At 50.2% G+C, this 24,837-nt stretch overlaps 1 protein-coding gene across 1 annotated transcript in view; it reads left to right on the top strand.

Annotated features, from left to right (window-relative positions):
- The window catches only part of LOC135383626 (uncharacterized), a 38,087-nt gene extending 14,298 nt beyond the window's left edge, over positions 1-23,789 (top strand). Inside the window, exon 4 of the mRNA XM_064613014.1 lies at positions 21,408-23,789. Within this exon, the coding sequence (XP_064469084.1) occupies positions 21,408-23,528 (2,121 nt within the window). The 3' untranslated portion in view covers positions 23,529-23,789. The remainder of the gene's footprint in view (positions 1-21,407) is intronic.
- Positions 23,790-24,837: the final 1,048 nt, after the last annotated feature.

Here is a 24,837-nt window from a genome sequence, read left to right as displayed (position 1 = left end):
TTATCCACGTGCAGTCACAGAGCTCCGGCTATTTTTCACTTGTATATGTACGTGCTGGCTGCACTGTGGCCTCCACAGGTGGCTCTGTCACCGTGGAACATTGATGTCTTGCCGACACACACTGTTGGTGCCGCCCCGAGATCGTGTCACTTACCTGCGCCGCGCCAGTGAGTCCCAAGCAGGACGAAACGCCCGTCCGCGGATGGGAGTGCACGATCGACTCGTACACATATTATCCACGTGCAGTCACAGAGCTCCGGCTATTTTTCACTTGTATATGTACTTGCTGGCTGCACTATGGCCTCCACAGGTGGCGCTGTCACCGTGGAACATTGATGTCTTGCCGAGACACACTGTTGGTGCCGCCCCGAGATCGTGTCACTTACCTGCGCCGCGCCAGTGAGTCCCAAGCAGGACGAAACGCCCGTCCGCGGATGGGAGTGCACGATCGACTCGTACACATATTATCCACCTGCAGTCACAGAGCTCCGGCTATTTTTCACTTGTATATGTACTTGCTGGCTGCACTGTGGCCTCCACAGGTGGCGCTGTCACCGTGGAACATTGATGTCTTGCCGAGACACACTGTTGGTGCCGCCCGGAGATCGTGTCACTTACCTGCGCCGCGCCAGCGAGTCCCAAGCAGGACGAAACGCCCGTCCGCGGATGGGAGTGCACGATCGACTCGTACACATATTATCCACGTGCAGTCACAGAGCTCCGGCTATTTTTCACTTGTATATGTACTTGCTGGCTGCACTGTGGCCTCCACAGGTGGCGCTGTCACCGTGGAACATTGATGTCTTGCCGAGACACACTGTTGGTGCCGCCCGGAGATCGTGTCACTTACCTGCGCCGCGCCAGTGAGTCCCAAGCAGGACGAAACGCCCGTCCGCGGATGGGAGTGCACGATCGACTCGTACACATATTATCCACGTGCAGTCACAGAGCTCCGGCTATTTTTCACTTGTATATGTACTTGCTGGCTGCACTATGGCCTCCACAGGTGGCGCTGTCACCGTGGAACATTGATGTTTCGCCGAGACACACTGTTGGTGCCGCCCCGAGATCGTGTCACTTACCTGCGCCGCGCCAGTGAGTCCCAAGCAGGACGAAACGCCCGTCCGCGGATGGGAGTGCACGATCGACTCGTACTCATATTATCCACGTGCAGTCACAGAGCTCCGGCTATTTTTCACTTGTATATGTACTTGCTGGCTGCACTGTGGCCTCCACAGGTGGCGCTGTCACCGTGGAACATTGATGTCTTGCCGAGACACACTGTTGGTGCCGCCCCGAGATCGTGTCACTTACCTGCGCCGCGCCAGTGAGTCCCAAGCAGGACGAAACGCCCGTCCGCGGATGGGAATGCACGATCGACTCGTACACATATTATCCACGTGCAGTCACAGAGCTCCGGCTATTTTTCACTTGTATATGTACTTGCTGGCTGCACTGTGGCCTCCACAGGTGGCGCTGTCACCGTGGAACATTGATGTCTTGCCGAGACACACTGTTGGTGCCGCCCCGAGATCGTGTCACTTACCTGCGCCGCGCCAGTGAGTCCCAAGCAGGACGAAACGCCCGTCCGCGGATGGGAGTGCACGATCGACTCGTACACATATTATCCACCTGCAGTCACAGAGCTCCGGCTATTTTTCACTTGTATATGTACTTGCTGGCTGCACTGTGGCCTCCACAGGTGGCGCTGTCACCGTGGAACATTGATGTCTTGCCGAGACACACTGTTGGTGCCGCCCCGAGATCGTGTCACTTACCTGCGCCGCGCCAGTGAGTCCCAAGCAGGACGAAACGCCCGTCCGCGGATGGGAATGCACGATCGACTCGTACACATATTATCCACGTGCAGTCACAGAGCTCCGGCTATTTTTCACTTGTATATGTACTTGCTGGCTGCACTGTGGCCTCCACAGGTGGCGCTGTCACCGTGGAACATTGATGTCTTGCCGAGACACACTGTTGGTGCCGCCCCGAGATTGTGTCACTTACCTGCGCCGCGCCAGTGAGTCCCAAGCAGGACGAAACGCCCGTCCGCAGATGGGAGTGCACGATCGACTCGTACACATATTATCCACGTGCAGTTACAGAGCTCCAGCTATTTTTCACTTGTATATGTACTTGCTGGCTGCACTGTGGCCTTCACAGGTGGCGCGCTGTCACCGTGGAACATTGATGTTTCGCCGAGACACACTGTTGGTGCCGCCCCGAGATCGTGTCACTTACCTGCGCGGCGCCAGTGAGTCCCAAGCAGGACGAAACGCCCGTCCGCGGATGGGAGTGCACGATCGACTCGTACTCATATTATCCACCTGCAGTCACAGAGCTCCGGCTATTTTTCACTTGTATATGTACTTGCTGGCTGCACTGTGGCCTCCACAGGTGGCGCTGTCACCGTGGAACATTGATGTCTTGCCGAGACACACTGTTGGTGCCGCCCCGAGATCGTGTCACTTACCTGCGCCGCGCCAGTGAGTCCCAAGCAGGACGAAACGCCCGTCCGCGGATGGGAGTGCACGATCGAGTCGTGCACATATTATTCACGTGCAATCACAGAGCTCCGGCGATTTTTCACTTGTAAATGTACTTGCTGGCTGCACTGTGGCCTCCACAGGTGGCGCTGTCACCGTGGAACATTGATGTCTTGCCGAGACACACTGTTGGTGCCGCCCCGAGATCGTGACACTTACCTGCGCCGCGCCAGTGAGTCCCAAGCAGGACGAAGCGCCCGTCTGCGGATGGGAGTGCACGATCGACTCGTACACATATTATCCACGTGCAGTCACAGAGCTCCGGCTATTTTTCACTTGTATATGTACTTGCTGGCTGCATTATGGCCTCCACAGGTGGCGCTGTCACCGTGGAACATTGATGTTTCGCCGAGACACACTGTTGGTGCCGCCCCGAGATCGTGTCACTTACCTGCGCCGCGCCAGTGAGTCCCAAGCAGGACGAAACGCCCGTCCGCGGATGGGAGTGCACGATCGACTCGTGCACAAAGGTCGGCGAATTCAATCATGATGGCCATCATCGACACCATTCACCATCACATCACTCAGAATGATGTGATGTTGAGTTTGATGTTGAATGATGGGCAATGATGTGATGTGATGTTGAGTTTGATGTTGAATGATTCAATGATGTCATGTGATGTTGAGTTTGATGTTGAATGATGGGCTATGATGTGATGTGAATTTGAATTTTATGTTGAATGATGGGTAATGATGTGATGTGAATTTGAATTTTATGTTGAATTATGAGCAATGATATGATGATGACATTACTGTTGAGTGACGGGCAATGATTTCATGCTGAGTTTGATGTTGACTTATGTGTGAAGATGAGATGTTGAATTTGAAGACCCTGCGATGGGTTTCTCAAGTTGAAATCGGCGTTTTAGGGTGTGGGGTTGACATTAGTCGTGGGTGGGGAGGGGGGGCGTGCATACAACTGCCTAGAGAAGTATGCGTTGACTAGACAGGAATATGGTGCCCCATTTTCAGTGTACCTGTTCTCGTGTACTGTGATAATATGAGCTTAACGGTAGTGGCGGGAAGGCTCCAATTGTAAGCGTGACCTTGCTTCTGGAGGGTGGGAGGGGGAGGGGTGTTTGCAGTTCAGCGTTGTGTTAAGGCTTTGGAGTCGGGATCTCGGTAGTCTGGGCGGAGCTGCACTTGGATGAATGACAAGGAGCAGGGGAGGTGGGCTGACGTTGGCGCGCTCGCGCTATAAGTTTTGAGTCGCCTCGCCTCGGAGCAGGTGTGGTGTTGTGAGGATGGCTCGGTGGGCTGTTATATCGGATATATCAGGGGGTGGGAGGGGAAGACTTGCCGTTCAGCGTTGTATTTGGAGTTGGGGACTCTGTGGCGCTGCACATGGATGGCATCCGCAAGGGACAGAAAATGAGGGTTAACCTTGGCGCTCTCACGCTGTTTGATTTGCATCGCTTCAGAGCAGGTGCGTTGTGGGGGTTGGCTCCAGAGCATAAAGAAGCGGCGCGGGTATTATGGGACGGGTATCGTGCAGTATGAACTCTGGGTAAGTCACTGTCATGTGAACAAAATGACAGCATCGATTGCCCGACGTTGTTCTGGGCAACGGCAGAATAATGCACTTCCGCGTTATGATTTTTCGTTCACACTGCCCAAAAATTACGCTTCCAAATAGCATGACAGTTTTATATTACTTTTTGCAAAAGCAGAATGCAAGCATAAATGAAAAAACTGTCCAGGGCAATGTGGCATGAAACTGAGATGCATAATTTTGGTTTATAATCACGCGTACACTGCATCGGTACAGCCGGCAACCCAATATATTATGCTAAACAGCTTCGGGACGCAGCCCCGATTTTTCATTGCACACAGTTTTGTTTTTGTGTTTTTTTTTATCCGAACTTTTGTGTTGTTTCTGAGTACGACGTTCAGCACTGCCTTCTGTCAGTAACAGCGTAACACATTTATTACAAAATAGGAAACAAAGTGACGACTGTGATGGTCCGCACGTATATGGTCGGTGAACTGTATTCGGCACTTCAAGGAAGACACTGCAAGAGAGACGAGTTACATAAAAGAAAATACCTGTAGAATGATTCAGCCTCACGTACAGTGTGCTCTCACGCCTGGACATTTATACACTTAATCGTGGCAATGGAATGGGTATATAGACGGTTCGAACTGCCGAAACCGTTGTCCGGCTCCGGCCTGACCTTTCGAGCGCCGTCGAGTTCTTGATACACTCCGGTTCTGGATTAGGATCACTGATTACTACGACGATCCCAAAGGAATTGCGTATGGGTGCGCGGGTTTCTTCCAGGTTTGACATAGAGCGTGACAAACTTGATATTGATGTTGTCCGGCCCACGTCGTATAGGCGATATCAAGCCAAACCAATACGGGAAAGCGGTTTATCTGGCATGCTGAGCGACACCTATTCCAATCATCTCTACCGCTCCAAATCACGTTGCTCTCTGACGACTGACGTGAGGTGAGCACTGTACTCCACGCGTTCCCGGTCGCCGCGGTTTCGGTTTCGGTTCATTTGCATACTAAAATTCGGGGATGAATATTTTTGCGCACGTGCGTGTTTCAGGATTTCTTAAACGTGAAATGGCTTGCAACTAGGATAATCCTTCAATCTGCCATCTCGCTTTTGCCCGAAATCCCCTAATTAAAAGGTTAATAAATGAATTTAGGTAACTAGTCACTTGGAGTTGCACGCTTTCCTCCAGAGGATGTCCGCCAGGCTGTATAGAACTCCACTGGAAAAACGACATCTTTGCTGCTTTCACATTTTTTTAATAAAAATTCTGTATAGGCTAAAAATAAACATCCTGTACAACCACCTGATTATTACGCGAGCCCTGATTATTAGACCCTGTGATTATACGAGCGCAACGTGCAAGAGAGAGCGAAAACAAAACATGCATTTGCATGAAAATCCGCACTCTTATTAGATATTTGCACTGCACTAATTTAGAAGCCGCAGTTCAAACAGAAGCACATCAAAACCACACGACTAGGAAAATAAAAATAAAACAAAAAATGGTGATCTCAACGCACGCAGAAAAACAGGGGACCACCAAGTACCGACGAGCAGTTTCATCCCCTCCCCCTCCTCCTCCCACACACAACCACCAGCTTCCACGTACGTAGCAGAAGACGGAAATGCTCTATGCTCTATGCCCCAGCCCATCGGAAATGCCCCAGCTCTATGAGCAGCAGCGCAGCGCCAAGAAAGTTGATACCATAAAGCCACCGGAGGCCTAGGCCAAGACCTGGCATACCACCGCCACGCCGCTCGCCAATCCTCACCCTACGCACCTGGTATTTGCATTCACGCTTTCAGTACTGCCCTATCATCGCCACCCCGCCCCGCGAAGGCTCGCTCCGTGCAGTGGGCTTGCGCCCCGGCAAGCCCCGCCCGCGACACCACAAACAACACAACACCTGTTTAATTTACCAACGTTACTGTAAACGGCCGCTACAAAAAGATGACATCTGCCCTTGAGCCGCCGGGACGCACAGTCGCCGAAGCCAAGTCGTCGCCCCGAAACGCAAGCATGCGCAGCATACAAGGCCCTCAGTCTCATAACCGGTCCCTGGAGTCCAGATTCAAAGTCCATCATACACAATGAAGTCAGAATGAGTTCTGAAGTTGAATTCTGACCTATGATATGATGGGCTGTGGTGTAAAATGATGAGTAATGATGTTATGGGCTGTGATGTCAAATGATGAGTAATGACGTGACGGGCTGTGATGTTGAATGATGGGCAATGATGTGATGAGTTGTGATGTTGATGTTGAATGATGGGTAATGATGTGACGAGCTGTGACGTTGATGTTGAATGATGGGTAATGATGTGATGAGCTGTGATGTTGATGTTGAATGATGGGTAATGATGTGATGAGCTGTGATGTTGATGTTGAATGATGGGTTATGATGTGATGGGCTGTGATGGTGATGTGATGGGCTGTGGGCAAGACCGGATATGATGTGATGTTGAATGAATATTTCGAAAAATGCCGACTTATGCTCGTGCACATATTATCCACGTGCAGTCACAGAGCTCCGGCTATTTTTCACTTGTATATGTACTTGCTGGCTGCACTGTGGCCTCCACAGGTGGCGCTGTCACCGTGGAACATTGATGTCTTGCCGAGACACACTGTTGGTGCCGCCCCGAGATCGTGTCACTTACCTGCGCCGCGCCAGTGAGTCCCAAGCAGGACGAAACGCCCGTCCGCGGATGGGAGTGCACGATCGACTCGTGCACATATTATCCACGTGCAGTCACAGAGCTCCGGCTATTTTTCACTTGTATATGTACTTGCTGGCTGCACTGTGGCCTCCACAGGTGGCGCTGTCACCGTGGAACATTGATGCCTTGCCGAGACACACTGTTGGTGCCGCCCCGAGATCGTGTCACTTACCTGCGCCGCGCCAGTGAGTCCCAAGCAGGACGAAACGCCCGTCCGCGGATGGGAGTGCACGATCGACTCGTACACATATTATCCACGTGCAGTCACAGAGCTCCGGCTATTTTTTACTTGTATATGTACTTGCTGGCTGCACTGTGGCCTCCACAGGTGGCGCTGTCACCGTGGAACATTGATGTCTTGCCGAGACACACTGTTGGTGCCGCCCCGAGATCGTGTCACTTACCTGCGCCGCGCCAGTGAGTCCCAAGCAGGACGAAACGCCCGTCCGCGGATGGGAGTGCACGATCGACTCGTGCACATATTATCCACGTGCAGTCACAGAGCTCCGGCTATTTTTCACTTGTATATTGTGAGACAGAATCCGCATCGCCATCGTACTCACCTGCTTTTTCTTCCTAGGCGCTCGGTACGGCCCGCGCTCATTAAACCTCTGTTCTTACGCTTCCGTCGCCTAACAGTTTGGTGGAGGTGCCACCCTTCCCCTTCTATACTTGCCCTCAAAAAGGTGTACTTGTGACGCTACACCCCGACACTGGATCTCCGCTCGGGTCGTTCTCTAACCTCCCCCATGCCCGGTAATAACAACCCGAACCCGACCAACAGGTGCTGGACCGGTCGCCACTCGGCAGCCCATCTCTCGACCACGTCATCCTCCCGTATTTGCCGGAATGCGTGAGCAGGACTTCCACGACTGGTTATCATCGTACGACCGAGTAAGCACGCATAACGCGTGGGACGACATCCTGAAGCTTAATAGTGTCTCATTCTACCTATCCGACCTGGCTAAGACCTTAGATGACCTTAGAGAAGCCGCTGATATTTCGAACAGAGACTGTTCTTCTTCTGGGCACCGTCCTCATCATTGGCATGGGGGAGTTGCCTCAGGACAGAAGCCGCCGATATTTCGAACAGAGACTAGAGAGAACAGAGACCATGCCAATGATGAGGACGGTGCCCAGAAGAACAGCAGTCTCTGTTCGAAATATCGGCGGCTTCTGTCCTAAGGCAACTCCCTTCCTGGCTAAGACCTTGTTCGTTAGCCACGAGTCAGATTTGCCCTCTTGGACCCAGTTTGCCTCGAAAGCCACTGACATCTTTGGGCGTCCCACCATTCGTAAAGCGGAAGCGGAGCGGAAATTAACCACCAGGACGCAACTGTCACATGAGACATACGCCTCCTACATCGAAGACGTAGTAGCGCTATGTAAGCGTGTATATCACGACATGTCCGAGCCCGAGCAGGTAAAGCACATTCTGAAGGGTATATCCGAAGACGCCTTTCACCTGCTCGTGTTGAAGACTCCGTCCAGCGTCCAAGAGATCACCAGTCTCTGTCAGTCACTCCAGGACGCCCGTAATGCACGTATTCCGCTGTGCTCCTCATTTGCAAACGGCGCCCCACCCAAGATTGCTGAGGTACCATCCACTGATGTTCTACGCCATCGCATACGTCAGATATTCCAGGAAGAAATGGCCCACTCTGCACTTGCTAACGTCACTCCCCAGCCTGTACCTCCTGCTTCCTCTCTTCGTTCCTTGGTGCAGGAAGAGTTGGCTGCGATAAAACAACCTGAAGCGCAGCCACCGATAGTCGCCTTACGCCCGTCTTACGCCGATGTTCTCCGCAGCGTCCCAGCATCTGCTGCTCATCAACCTTCATTTCCGCAACGAAACCACGAAACTTTAGCACCCTTCGAGCCGACTATTCTCTAGAGATCTGGCCTCAGATTTTCCCTCTCCCTCGCGCGCCCCGCCCACCCGGAGCGCGCCAATGGGAGGACGCGTGGGCGGAGTCGACTTTCATTGCCATCTGGGGGCAGAGGTTCGAACGTAGACGGAGACGTGCTTTTCGCGATGTAGGTCCACTGGGTCGTTCCATCCACCATGGCCCTGAGTTGGCCCGTGTTCCAGAGATGGCGCTGCTCGATCTGTGAACCTAGGGACACGCGTTCCTTGGGACCACGAAAATGGTCGGCGATAAGTACATGTACTGTGTCATGATCCTATTTCTGTCTCTTGTTCTTTTCTTCTTTTTCTGTCTTTGCGGAATGAATTGACGGATTTTGACCACTCCTGTGTTCGCTTGTTTTTGCTTTTAATAAACGTTTCATGATCGGCGCCCTTGAGCGATGCTCGCGTTTGTTTGTTTTTGCTTTTAATGAACGTTTTATGATGGCTTGTTTATGCTTTTAATGAACGTTTTGTGATGGCTTGTTTATGCTTTTAATAAACGTTTCATGATCGGCGTCCCTGAGTGATGCCCGCGTTTGTTTGTTTTTGCTTTTAATAAACGTACTATGATCGGCGCTCCTGAGCGATGCCCGCATTTGTTTGTTTGTGAAAGACGCAGAGGGAAAGAGTCCATAATGTGCATTGTCCCGCGAAACGACAAAGAAACAAAAGCGGGGCATACCTCTAACCGCCCGTGTCCCGGTCCACAGCGCATCGCACACGAATCGCATGACATGCTCAATAAAAGGGAAGGCACACACCAAAGAACGCCCTACTATCAACCAAACACGGGCGCAACGATTCCGCGGACGTCTTATCAAGATCATTCTAACAACGCGTGTTCCATATGTTTAATAAAGCAAACAAACGTGGGCATCGCACAAGGACGCCGATCATAGAAACAAGCCATCATAAAACGTTCATTAAAAGCAAAAACAAACAAACAAACGCGGGCATCGCTCAGGGACGCCGATCACGAAACGTTCATTAAAAGCATAAACAAGCCATCATAAAACGTTCATTAAAGTAAAAACAAACAAACGCGAGCATCGCTCAAGGATGCCGATCATGAAACGTTTATTAAAAGCAAAAACAAGCGAACACAGGAGCGGTCAAAATCCGTCAATTCATTCCGCTAAGACAGAAAAAGAAGAAAAAAAAAAAGAGAGAGACAGAACATTTTCGTGGTCCCAAGGAACGCGCGTCCCTAGGTTCACAAATCGAGCAGCGCCATCTCTGGAACACGGGCCAACTCAGGGCCATGGTGGATGGAACGACCCAGTGGACGTAGCATCGCGAAAAGCACGTCTCCGTCTACGTTCGAACCCCTGCCCCCAGATGGCAATGAAAGTCGACTCCGCCCACGCGTCCTCCCATTGGCGCGCTCCGGGTGGGCGGGGCGCGCGAGGGAGAGGGAAAATCTGAGGCCAGATCAGGCCTCCACAGTTCCCCGCATTTCCGGCAGTAGAAAAATAAAATCACGTCACAGTCACGTGGTATTACATCGTCAGGCATCATGACGGATGCCCATTGGCCAAAGGAGGATGCGCGCTCCGGGATTGGTTGATAAAGTTTCGAAATATCTGACAGCTCACTTTTCGCGGGCAGTCTGGGCAGTCGGCCAGGCGGGCAGCTCCAAGCAAGGTCGCTGCGTCTCCGCGGCTCGCCGATGTCGGTTGACCACAACGACCAAAGAGGAAGTGTACGCGCGGGTTTGTTCGTGAGCTATAGTGACTCTGGCCATGTACTGACCTCCGATAAAGTGTCAACCTACGGACATTCTTGCCGGGTCGGAACTGGAATGCTTGGTGAGCTGACGCCTGAGGAACACTTTCGAGCGCTGTCGCATTTTCAAATACAGTGACTAAGAAGAGAGTGTTCGTAACGACAAAAGTATTTCCCGTGACTGTGTGACCTACGGTGCATCGCCAGAATGAGAAGAAGATGCTCATCTGTGAAACGCACGCACTCGTGGACTTCGCTCGCCTCCAGAAGTAGACTGTATGTGTGCTTTGCAAGTTCGAACTTGGTTTGGTTGCTGTCTATTCAAGGAACGAAACATCCTGTACGCACGGTGAATATATGAGTCAAGCATTTGAGTTTATACGTTGCATCAATAAATATGTATTTCGCCTATCAAAAATGTCTTAGTTATTTTGGAATAACGGGCGCCAGGTATGAAAACCAGTAGATGTCAATGGCAGCCAGGGCCGGCCGAAAGCCGAGCCAAACTGAGAGGTTGCTGATTGGTTGGCTGCTAGGCATCACGACGCATTTTCATTGGTCGTATGTCCAGTGTTGCCTGAATTATCTCAAACTATGGGCTCTATGGGGAGCTGTGGGCGCCTGCCCTTACCCCCGTCGACCTCGGCTGTCGCCTTCCCGGAACCGTTCAGTGTCTCCGCTCGTTGCGGGAAACACGTAACCGCAGTCCGGAAGGGCGGACTGCGACGGCCGCGACACGTACCAAATCTCCTCCTAAGAATGTCATTGCTGTGGCTATAGACAATCATTCGTTTGCTGCGTTAATTGATACCGGAGCTGCTGTTTCAGTGATGCGTTTAGATATTTTCCAGAGCTTACGGAAGGTCCACACTCTCTACGGTGGTCCAATCTTGGAGACTGCTTCGGGTGAAAGTGTTGTACCCGTGTCATCCTGCACAGCGCGCCTTTCGATAGGCCCCACGGTGTCTCCCGTACAGTTCGTCATCCTTAATTCGTGCACGCATGAGATCCTTTTGGGTTGCGACTTCTTGAAGAATCATGCAGCCCTCATTGACTGCGGCTCAGAACAAGTTATTTTGTCCAACCTCCCCGCTTTCTGTGCTGAGCAGCCGTCTCCTTCATACCGCTTGCGCATCTCGTCCGACATTTCAATTCCGCCACGCTCAACATGTTTCGCTTCACTCACCGCTGGCTCATCAATACAAACCGGCTCACCCATCATCGTTACTACCACATGAGAGCTTCTCGCCGGCTAAGGCCTCGTCGCTCCATTTTGACTCTGTCTTGTAGCCGGCGGCGATGTAATTATACCTTTTACTAATGTCCTCGACTACGCCGTCGTTCTCCCGCAACAGTTTTCCGCCGCAGCATTTGTGTTCTATGAGCCGGCGAATGTCATCGCCCAACTGTCCTCGTCATCACCCTCAACTCCGCATTCCGGTCCCAGTCCTCCCGTCCCTGCTAAGGATGCTGTGGCGTGCAACATTTCCTCGAACCAAGATGAGATGGAGAAACACCAGCTGATACAGCTACTGACGCAGTACTCCTCCATATTTGACATTGCTGCGAGTCAGATGGGATCGGCGCGCTACGTAGAACACCACATAGACACCGGAGACGCCCGACCTCTGCGACAACGTCTTTACCGCGTGTCCGCGGCCGAACGAACTGTGATCGAGCGTGAAGCCGAGACCATGCTTTCGAAAGGAATCATTCGGCCCCCCTCTAGCCCGAGGTCCTCCCCGGTTGTGCTCGTAAAGAAAAAAGACGGCAGCATACGCTTCTGCATCGATTACAGGCGACTCAATAAGGTCACTCAGAAAGACGTATACCCAATGCCTCGCATCGACGATGCCTTAGACAGCCTTGGTGGAGCCCGTTACTTTTCATCCTTGGACCTTCGCTCGGGGTATTGGCAGATTCCCATGGCAGAGCGTGACAAGCCGAAGACAGCTTTTTCCACACCTGACGGCTTGTTCAAGTTTAATGTTATGCCATTTGGTCTCTGCAATGCCCCCGCCACCTTTGAGCGAGTGATGAATTCGGTGCTTCGTGGGCTTCGCTGGCAGACTTGTCTCTGCTACCTTGACGATATCGTTGTGTTTTCTTCATCATTCAGCGACCACCTCAAGCGCTTCAAAACGGTTTTCAACTGTCTTGGGGAGGCCGGCCTGCAGCTCAACCCAAAGAAGTGCAAGTTTGCCTTCGACAAAATCAAAATCTTGGGCCATGTTGTCTCGCAAGCCGGTGTTTCTCCGGACCCCGACAAGATGCCAGCGGTCTCGGACTTTCATGTACCCTCCACGGTGAAGGACCTGCGAACGTTCTTGGGGCTATGCTCCTACTTCCGGAGGTTTATTCGAGGATTTGCCCACATCGCTGCTCCTCTAACTTCCCTCCTTCGTCAAGACGCCCCTTTCGTCTGGACGTCGGAATGCACCCGTGCGTTCTCCCAGCTCAATGACGTCCTCACGTCATCCCCCGTTTTATGCCATTTCGACCCCTCTGCCCCAACGGAACTTCACACGGACGCAAGCGGGACGGGTCCTGGAGCTGTTTTGTGCCAACGGTTTAACGAATCTCCTATGGAAAACGCCGTAGCCTTCGCCAGCCGGACTCTCTCAAGACCCGAACGGAATTACTCCACCACCGAAAAAGAATGTCTTGCCATCATCATGCAATCAAGAAGTTCCGCCCGTACCAATACGGTAGGAACTTCGACATCATTACCGATCACCATGCACTTTGTTGGCTGTTCACCATGAAAAATCCCGCTGGACGTTTGGGCCGCTGGCTCCTTCAACTGCAAGACTACGACGTCACCATTAAGTATATATCTGGCAAGACTCATCGCGACGCCGATGCGTTTTCACGTTGCCCTCTCCCTGCAATCAACAACGCTGATTCCCCTTTGTACGCCACGGATTTCGCCGACTCCCCTAGGCTTTCTCCTTTCACGCCATGCGACGAAGATCTTCGAACCGCACAGCTTAATGACCTCGATCTCGCTCGCATCATGAATCTCGAAGGAAATCCAATTTCTTCCGATAGAAAATTTATCCGGAAAGCCAAGAACTTCGTCCTCGTGGACGGCGTGCTCAAGCAGAATTACAATCCTGATGGCCAGCGACATCTCCTTGCAGTACCTAGGAATCTTCGGTCGCAGGTGTTGCGGGCTCTTCACGATGACCTTACCGCGGGACATTTAGGTTTTTACAAAACCTACGCCCGAATCTGCGCACGCTACTTTTGGCCCCGAATGTACTCTTCGGTCCAGCGATACGTCACCTCATGCCTGCCCTGCCAATCTCGAAAACGTCCTCCCGCTTCCCCTGCCGGCCTGCTTCATCCAATTCAACCTCCTCACCGTCCTTTTGAATGTGTCGGCATAGATCTCTTCGGACCTCTCCCGGCAACCCCTTCTGGAAACCGCCGGGTCATCGTCACCATCGACCACTTAACCTGTTACGTTGAAACATGTGCATTACCATACGGATCTTCGGAGGAAGTGGCCAACTTTTTCATCCGGAATAATATTCTTCGCCATGGCGCCTCTCGAACGCTAATAAGTGATCGAGGTCGCCCCTTTCTTGCCCAAATCCTCCAGGACGTCCTCGCCGCCTGCTCAGTTGCTCATCGTCCCACGTCCGCTTACCAACCGCAGACTGACGGACTCACAGAGCGATTCAACCATACTTTAACCGATATGCTCGCCCTGTACGCCTCCGCCGAGCAGACAAATTGGGACCCTCTACTTCCGTTCCTCACGTTTGCGTACAACACCGCTGTCCAGTCGACGACACAGTTCAGCCCTTTCCACCTGGTCTACAGCCGTGAACGAATGACGAACATCGATACCATCTTTCCTTACCAAGAGAGCACGGACGGAAACCTTACACTTGCAGAAGCCATCTCACGGACGGAAGAATGCCGCCAGCTAGCTCGCTTTCGTACGCTTGAGTCACAGACCGCGTCTAAACTTCGCATTGACGAAAAACGCAGAGCGTTAACGTATGCCCCTGGCGATCTTGTGTGGCTTTGGGTGCCCATTCGCAAGCTGCACCTCTGCGAAAAGCTTATATGCCGCTACCTCGGAACTTATCGCATCCTGCGCCGCATTTCCGGAGTCAGCTATACTGTCGAGCCCTACGACAGTGGTCAACGAAACGTCGAAACCGTTCACGTGTCGCGCCTCAAACCCTACATTTCGCCTTCGCCTGCCGAAACCCCTTCCTCCTCCTCGCCTGTCCAAACTGCTTCTTCACCTTCGCCTGCTCCCACTTCTTCGTCTTCGCCTGCCGAAATTCCTTCCGCGGCCCGGAGTGCCTCGACCTCGGAGGGGGGAAACTGTGAGATAGAATCCGCATAGCCATCGTACTCACCTGCTTCTTCTTCCTAGGCGCTCCCTACTTCCCGCGCTCAATAAACCTCTGTTCTTACGCTTCCGTCGCCTAACAATATGTACTTGCTGGCTGCACTGTAGCCTCCGCAGGTGGCGCCAGTGATTTTCCCAGGATTTTCTTCTAGGGGGGGTGTTGGAAATCTGTGTGGGGGGGGGGGGCGACATAACATGTGGCGGTCTCGCACGACGTCACAGCTACGTGACCATATCCTATGGCGTCACGTATGATGTGACCCAGTGGCTTTTCCCAGGATTTCCGTTCTGGGGAAATCGGGATTCGAAGGAGTGGAATGGGGTGTACAAATGCGCTTTAGAAGACTTTCACATTAACAACTGTGTTTCTGACTAAATGTAGCGACTGTAGCGACATTCAATTTTCAAACAGTAACGCTTTATTACGGTGAATGGCATTGTTTTGCTGCTCTCAAAATACCACCTAGGTAGTTCAGGGTTGTGAGCATCTTAATTTCTGGTAAAAATGCCGTGTGACATTAAAAACAAAACGAGGACAGGTAACGAGAAACGCAAAAGAAACACACACACACACACATGACGCAGAGAAGTTCTCTTCATGTGAAGCGCTAAGTTTCCCCTTCATAGCCTCCTTGGTTTCCGAACCCATTTTTCAAAAGCTTTATCTATTAACTCGTGGTACTTGTCGGCGCTGCCATCAGGCGTCACCTGCTGTCGCTGAATCTGTGGTTCTCCGATGGATATCTTTATCAGAGAGTCAACATGCTCAGGAAGCAATTGCGAACGTTCTGAGCAGAGTATTCGATTCATAGAACCATTCATGAAACCAATCTTTTAGTGCGAGAGCAAAACACTCGATCTCGTTCCTGTATATCTGGTTCACAAGTACAGTTACCACACATTTAGCAACGTGAACCACCGAGTGCACCGTACTCTCGCACGATGATCCGGTGTAACCACGTTAAACCGCTGTTACTTGCTTTACTCACAACGTTCAAAACCAGTAGGCATCGTAAATATCAAAGCTTGATATGAATACTCGACTGGGCCAGATGACACTCCCCTGGGGGGAGGGGGGGTTCATGAGCAATTCCTGGGGGTGTTCGACAAGTTTTGGGGGGGTGGGGGGGGGGTGCTGGGAAAATCACTGGGTGGCGCTGTCACCGTGGAACATTGATGTCTCGCCGAGACACACTGTTGGTGCCGCCCCGAAATCGTGTCACTTACCTGCGCCGCGCCAACGAGTCCCAAGTAGGACGAAACGGCCGTCCGCTGCTGGGAGTGCGCGATCGACGCGTAAACATATTATCCTACGGACTAAATCTCGTGTTTTCAGAATGCTACCGAAGTTATGTTACTGAAATCTTCTTGTCTCACTTTACATTCCTGCAAAATATTTTTGCTCTACGTGACGCGAAATCTATAGAAATTTAATTTCTATTTTTGAGAACTGTGATGTCATGTTAGGCTCCGACGGAGCGCCCGGCTTTCATCTGGCAACGTTGTTGCCCTTCATGTTTTCCGTGGGGCTCACTTTTTGCACTCCGTTAGCGGAGCCCCACGTGACATATCCTTTGACCGCTCCGACCTTCGAGAAAACACAAAGGAGGGAGAAGACATCTCTCCCGTTTTCCCCTCTTTCGATCAGCGTCACGTGACTTCTCCACCACGTGACCCTCTCCGGACGTCGGCGTCGTTGCTAGGAGACGAGTGCCCTCTCCAGAACATGATATAATTGCAAGTTGTGGGCTTATGATTACGTCACCCGCTTCTCTCGTCATCGAAACTTGTGGAGGCTCAGCGGATCATCAAAAATTGACAGAAATGCACAGCACGCGTAAACAGGATTGAAATTTCCTCAATTTCATGACCCAAGATCGTGCCAGTTGCCTTGCGCCGCGCCGATGAATCCCAAGTAGGGCGAAACGGCCGTCCGCTGCTGGGAGTGCGCGATCGATGCGTAAACATATTATCCACGTCATAGAGGAAGGAAAGAGAGGAGGAGCCCTAGTGCTCCGAGAAGTGAAGCAGAGATCGGGGGACACTCCAGTGACATCACCGGTCGCTTTCCGGTTTCGGTTACATACATTTCTATGGGAGCCCCCAACGCATAGTTTCGGAATACTTGGAGAGGTGTGGTGGTAGCGCGCCGAAGTGGCCCCCAAAAGTGACGTGTGCAAAGCGACCTCATTGGTCTATTCAGGTACCGTGACCCTCTCGCGGCTTCAAAGAAGCTACAGCTCATCCCCTATCCTCACGTCACTTTCCCCACGCTTCTCTCTTCTGTCGAAGAGCCGTTAGGGCGCCTCCTTTTCTTCTTTCCTCCATGATCCACGTGCAGCCACAGAGCTCCGGCTATTTTTCACTTGTATATGTATGTATATATATAATTTCGTGTTTGATCTCTTTAGCGTTCTTGTTCCTGAAGAGATTGGAAAAACTGCAGTACAAGTTCAGAGACAATATGTTGTGACCACACGTGTTTATTTGTATGAATAAAGTGGACGCACGATGTAGATTTCAGTGACGAAGCTAGGTGCGCAGTGATGTGCCAAAAGGACAAAAGGAATATATGAGACTCAGAAAAACATGATGTCACAAGTGGCTGGAGTCAGAGAAATGTGCCTATAGTCTTAGCTAGTAAGCTAGGATTTTGTGAAATATCAAGTAACCATCCTCTGGACGTGTCCCTTGCAGGTGTTTTGACACAGACAGACGCGATTGGATTATCTCCTTGCGCACTGTTGGATACATTATTATTGTTATTATTATTATTATTATTATTAACATTATTATTCGTAGACGCATTATAAATATGATGGTTGCTTATGTGCAGTTTGTCTTCCTTCGCGCCCTTGAAAGGTTCTACATTGTTCGCACTTCGTAAATCAGCCCTTCTAATTACGATGGTCGCCAGGCAAACGTGCAGTTCCACTTGAGAATGCATAGAACGGGCGGCGTGCTGTCACGTTGGATACTCCCAAGACCGCCGCTGGCGGCGCTCTCGCGACGGAGCAGCGCGCCCCCTTTAGGTGTTGCACGGTTCCTATTGAAAAATGCAGCAATGCGCGTCATGCCGCACATGTATAGAGCACTGCGACAGGACCCGTTCCAAATCCACACATACACACGATAGGCATGCGTGCGCTTCTCCTGCTGTCTGATTGGATGCCGCCAATCTTTGCTTCCTGAGGATTCCAATGGTTGCCGCAAAGGCGGCTCTGTTTTTATTGTGTTTTTCTTATAAACTGTAGCTCTGTGCGAAGTAATTTTGCTTGCATGATACTAATTAAAACACCGACTTTCATTTCAGAACAAGTTCTTTTTGGATTTTAGTGCCCCTTTAACTCATCACGCACTTAATGTCATTTTTCCTGTCCGTGTGGCAAGGGCATAAGATACACGTCGTGTGTAGACGGACTATCAAGTCGAATACGGAGCTACGCACTTTGTAAAAGCCGTCGTACTTACGTCGCAATTACTCGCATCTCACATAGCTTGAAATAATACTGCTTGGGATGAAGGCAACAGAGGCGCGGGCTTTAGTATCATCATTCCATCCTGCACGGCGTAGAATCTACATCATTCGCAGCCATTTAATTTGTATTCGTCAGCTCTATACTTAACGTGCGTCGACTCTTACATTCGGGTCCATTCGATCAGTAAATTAATGACACAAACTATACACCAATATATAGAACTACATATAATCACATGTAAAAAGACGTGAAAATGTAAAGCTCAAAAGGGAAACCAGAACTTGCTTGCCTATAGTTGTGTGGTGCATTTTCGTGCTGTGGTGCTTACTACTGCCCTCGCTACCAATAGGTCTGTATTATGATCCAGTCCAGTGATTTTGTTACTCAAGTTCATCATAACGACCTTGCTTCAATAATTTGTGAGTGGAAACGCTGTCACCTGCCGCCATGTAGCCCTTACAATGTACCTGGACAATGCACGCAGTGCAAAATAAGCTGCCATATGTTATCTTAAATGGGTTGCGACAGGTCATCCCACGTTATCCCAGATAAACAAAGTACGGTTCTTTGCATCGGTGTGAACCTGCATAGAGAGGGTAATTAAAGCGGAGAAAATGGGCACCGCGAACAGCGAAACTCATGCGGCTCTAACATCACAGACCTCGCCACCACCAGTCAACCCCACCTAGATACAGAAAGCCAGCTTACTCGTCGACGTGACGTAACAGCTGAGAGTCAGCCAATCAGGATCATGTGTTCAACGGCGGTAGCCAATCACGAAAGTGCTTTCAGCTGTCGTAGGCATGGAGATGAAGCACCGTCGTCTGCGAGTAGTGATTGAACGTCGCTGCGTACTGAATCTTTAAAATAAAGCGCGAAACGATCCCATATCTTTCTCAAGTCTGATATTCTGGGAAGCGTGTTGCACTTCGTGTCTACAGATTCAGATCCAAGTTAGTTGCAATCATTTGCGAGTGCTTGAATTCGCAGAACCACGAATCGCAGTAGCAGACGATTTCTGGCTTTATATGTCCACGTAGCGAAGGAGGGAGAGGAGACAATAAGCAGGCCTTCTGTATCTAGGCGGCGTTGCACCAGTGACGCATCGCACGACAAGTCACGTACTTACGGCTGCCAATGGGGTGGACGCAACTCTGAGCTCTGTGACGTCTGCGCTTTGCTCGGGGGAGCGTGTTGGAGGGCTTGTACCTCGTAAAGTACGACACGTAGAAAAAGAATATTCTACTGTGTATCTCAGTATTATCAGTGTTCTGGTGTTCAGTACAATGCGTCCATGATGTAATGAACCGCATCTCTGAAAGTGTCCCAATCCCTTTAAAGGACATGTTAAGTGAATGATAAACCTGTAGAAACTGTGGAAAGAAGGGAGAGGGTGCAGGCAAGCTGGTATAGACTCATGGTAGGGGGCCGAGATACACGGAAAAAAAAGTACGGACGACAAATTCTCAGTTGTAGAAACTGTATGGTTTTCTGAAAGATTGCAACTTTGACGCTTCAGATACGTAATAGTTCTGCTGTACATTGAGCATTCTTTCAGCAATCGAATTTTAAAGATAGTTGCGCAAAGCAATCTAGCGGACTCCAGAAGCGCCCAAACCATCAGTCGACTTGCGCGCCACCTATTGAGAACGCATGCAACTCCTAGACGATAACATCAGGCGAGGTCGTGCTTTTCTTGCGAATACAGTACACATTCCAGTGCGAAGATGCACGGCTTGTGTGTTCTTGTACACAAGAAGTCAAGAACACAAACCGGACATTCGTTTAAATCACTTGGATGCGAGTTTTTGCAAGCAGCAGCGATACAGTGAGCAGAAGATACAGAGACGCGGAGAGAGAGAAAGGCCAACGGATGGCGCAGGTCGCCTCACAGCACGGAATTCGCACGTTACAACCGTTAAAGGGGCACTGAGTTAACCGCAAATTTTCTTTTTCGTTTTCCGGTGCAGACAGGGCTCTGTTCCGCACACCTTTGAAAAATTCTCCTCGTGAAAAGAGCGCATCGCAGAACGAGAGGACGTACAGCAGCACAGTTCAAGCATGTATAAGCCGTGCGTGAGCTGCAAAGAAAAAACAAAGCGACAAGGCACGGAGCCTTGACCACGTCACGAGAGCATCGTGTCGGCCGTCCGCGGCTCTTTTGTCGGACTGTTTCTTTTTTTTTTTTTTTTTGTGAATTCAATCGCACAGCTATAGCGCACCGAACAGCGAAAATATTTTTCATTGTGACTGCTGGTGGACAGCTTGACAGACGAGGCAGGATTTCAAGCGATGTGAAATGTCACGTCATTGCTCCTTTAACAGTTTAAACCGAACTTCTCAAGAGTTGCTGCTGCTCTTCAAAAAAAAAAAAAAAAAAAAAGTCTAATGGTAATTAGTAACCTGTCTCAAATGTGTTACGTTGCACTTCAATATCACGTGATGTCTGTTCGCCAATCCGCGGCTGGCTCCACTTTGTTCTTTGCGAACGTTGAGGGTCGCGATCTTTCAGGCTCTGAAAGTGTTCGAAATTAATTAGTGCAAAAAGTATGAACAACAGGGAGGTGACGACCTGTGTGTGTGATCACCAAGTACTAAGTGGTACTAAGCCAAGTACTAAATGGTGGTACCTTGAAACATTGTGGTTATATTTCACTTTACAGTTCCTTTAAAAAATGCATATATTTGCGCCACTGGTTTGCCACCGAAGCCGCGTGTCCGGCCGTGGTCTTCAGAAAAAAGACGCAAAAACCTTCGAATATAACCTTGGCCGCTATACCTCAATAACAAGAAGCTGATGTCCATATTTCTAGTAGCGATATACTTATAGGAATCGCCGTGATTAATCTTACTTCTTGTCCCCTTTTTGTATTTTCACTCATGCACCAGCAAGTCGAAGTTCGAAAAGTAATTATCCACTAAATAGAACGCATACATGAACACTGATGCCATACTGTAAGTCAGGCAGGTACAGACTCTGTAAGGGCAAACAATTTATTCGACAGGTAGGTTGCACAGGCGGCCCATCAACTCAGTAATGACGGGCTGGGGCTTATTGCTCCATCTAGTTGACTGGCAGAATGGATGTTGCCACGCAGCGGGCGAGACAATGGTTGACGTTGTTTTATTCTTCTTCACAGGAACTGCGCCATCACCGTACTCGCCAATGGAAGAACTTACTTCAGCTGATGACTTCTGAGAAGCCATCGCCTCGCCAGAGACGAAGGGCAATGGCTAAGCGAATCGTCACGGACCCGCAGGAAGATCCTCTCGGTATCACGAGCTTAGATGCCAATACCACGTCTCGTCTTCTGTCATCTGGTCACGGCATCACACTGCCTCCAGGGTGCGTCTGCGCCTACGCTGAATTGGTAGAGCCCTGGAAGAGCATGCTGAAATTAGTCTCTACAAACCAAACAGGAGGGATCCTGCAAGAAATCGTGCGGGCTTCTATGTCCAACACCATCGAAATCCAGCGCGCCTATGGCACAAATTTTACGTCATGCAAGTGTAACTGCACGGTAACGTCATCACAGCCGGCTTCGAGGCAGCCTCTAGTCAGAACAACAACCGAAAACTATGGGAGAACACTCGACAGTGTCATCTTATTGGCAACAAGGCCAAAAGGGGTGAAAGAACCTTCGCCGTCCGGCTTAGACCACCAGTGTCCCAGACGCGTCTACGTCCAACTTCCTGGAAACGAATTACCTGTCACTGCGCGTGAATGTAAACAGCTATGGATGCCACATTTTAGACTCAAAGACGAGTCGTACTGGGACTGCGAGGATACCGCTTCTCACGGGTGCAGAAAAAGTACAACTGACAAACAACTTTTTTTAGGAGTAACATCCGAAAGACGTACGGCTTCGGGATCATCATTAAATCGCACAAACAGCGTCACAGCTATGCCGCCATCAACGAAGACTTGCGCAAAGGATATGGCGTCGAAGACTAGGGCGGCGGCAGCGACGAACACCAGCTCCACACCGATGAAGCATGTGTTGCAAATGTACCTACCGTTTCAAAGACAACAGGCACAGTTCGACTTGACCATGTCGACTTGGCCAAAAGCAAAACATGATCACTACGGGGTGACGTCGAGATTTAAGATGAGCAGAGAGACAGAAAGACGAACAAACAGAACAACTGTAAGAGCGACGAGGCAAACAGCACCACCCACACTGTGTGTTACGTTGAACCCACAGCAAATGAAACAGTTACAAAAGCTTAATGCGACTTTGGTCGGCATGTTGAATGCCATGTGTGAACAGAAATACACAGCTACTCCCAATTGCGTTGCCAGTGGTGGCAAACAATGCAATAGCGGACGACAAATTACACGAAAGTCTACAACCGTACCGACGACCTTAAGCTCGGCGACCACCTTCTGGAAGTCTTATTCAACAATTAGATTAAGTAGCTCCAGGACTCACAAAGACACGCCGCGTTCTCCAGTGCTAACTACATTGAAGACAGTTCCGCTTAGGGAAGGCCCTAGTGCAAATTTCAGTACGTTAACGCTGTTTCCGTGGTTTAACAGTTCGCTTCCGCACGCACACATCACACGAAAACATCATCATCATCAGTTCCACGGTGATAATGAAATGTTCGAAACATTGGCGCCGACTGAAAAACAAGATCTGGAAACCAGTGGATCCCCTCAAGCGTTTGTTGTGCCGTTCCGTAAAGCTCCTCAGATGAACACAACGAACTTTCCATACCCCTACGACGAACCGAAACATGGGAACCAGAATCACAATGAAACTAGTGATTTTTCCTTGAGTGATATGAGATTTTATCCGCAAGATGCTAAGCGCGAACGCGTGTCCGAAACTGGATATCGGAGATCAGAAACCACCATGTGTTCTAGCACAAAGAGAGCACGAACAACAGTTTTCGAAATAATATTGGGTATCAACTCAAACACTTCAAGTAACAAGGAACGTTCTCGATCGCAGCAGACATTTAGAAAGAGGCACGCCAAGGGAGATGATGTCCGTCAAGGCACTGACGCTTTTCCGCTCAACCGCCGTGGTACCCAACGCGACCGAGCGAATGCACCACCGCTGGAAATCGGTTTACTGAAATCGAATTTAAAATTTAACTACGTTGCACACACGCGTGAAAATATTAGTCGCTCTCCGGGTGATGAAGGTTTAAGACGCGAATTAAAGCACGATAGAGTCTCGGCAGATAATGATGAGAATGATGAATACGAGTATTATTACGTCTACGATGACGGACGGAAAGTTCAGGTGTAACTTTGCTTTGGGTTGTGATCGAAAGGCCGACCCGCTGCTGCTGTGCGGCGCCGTCGTGACCAAGGTGACATGAAACGTCCGCAAGGAGGATGTATCTGCCTTACCCAGCATTCTGTTGGAATTAACGCCACAAGGAGTATTAAGCTTACGTGTACGAGAGCGTTTCCGCGGTCAACTTATTTGCCAAGGGTCTTGGTGATGTTATAAGCGATGGTGAAGAAGAAGTATGACTGATCTAGTCGAAATAAATGACTGCAATGACGCGAATGGTAGTCATGCTAAGCAGTAGTTGTAACCGAGAATTTAGGACGGTAGAATTGCAAGCAGCACTATTTTTATGAGCGAACCCTGCAGAGTTCCGGTGAGGCGGGGTACGTAACCACATAACGTATGTACGGGTGAATCCTACGTACTTTGTGTCCTATGCAGCACATTCGAAATCTGCGAAGAGAGGGATTGTTGAGACCGGTAGTAGCTCATAAGCACCAAATGCTCATAACCTCCAAGCGCTCAAAACCACCAAACGCTCATATGCACCGAAAAAACGTTGGTGGTTTTGAGCGTTTGGTGGAAATGAGCAGGAGGGGAGAACCTGCTCATAAGCACCAAACGTCCAGAACATCCGAATGCTCACATGCACCGAAAGGCGGGAGACCACAAAGGCCGGGTCCGCCGGGTCTTCCTCTCCCGCATTTGGAACAAGGTCATAGGGTGAGAAAGGTGGAATGAATGGAGACTACCAAGGACGCTTAATGTGTCAGTTTGAAGTTTATGTAACAGCTTGGTCCTGCTTGTATGTAGTCAGAACGAATTTTTATGGAAGTTTATTTTTATCTATCGTGAGTCAATGGGTGTTTGAACGCCGTAGTGTCCGCCCATTTGGTCGAACGCCGTTTGGCCAAATGACGTTTGATCGAAGGCGTTTGATCGAACGCCGCTTGGTCGAAAGACGTTTGTTCGAAAGACGTTTGTTCGAAGTGAGTTCAAAACTGCATGCACTGTGTCATCCGCACCTCTTTTTCTGTAACTCTTGACTCGAGCATACGGAGCTGGCAATCAGGGTACTCTGCTTTATTTCATTTTTATTATTATTATTTCTTTTTCTTTCTTTTTTCTTTTTTTTTTGCAGGGAGACCGCTGGTTACTTGCAGACGTTTGTAATTTACGAACCAGTCGGACACAGTTGAAAGCCGGCACATGTCGGACGCAGTTGACACATGTTGAAGAAAGTTGCCCCAGGTTGGGAGCAGCCGATAGTCTGTGTATCTTCTGAGCACCCTTCTCATTGCTGGTGACATATTTAAAGGGA

This window comes from Ornithodoros turicata, chromosome 2 (genome assembly GCF_037126465.1).
Source record: "Ornithodoros turicata isolate Travis chromosome 2, ASM3712646v1, whole genome shotgun sequence".
Lineage (NCBI taxonomy): Eukaryota > Metazoa > Arthropoda > Arachnida > Ixodida > Argasidae > Ornithodoros > Ornithodoros turicata.
This window is presented reverse-complemented; position numbering and strand designations above follow the sequence as displayed.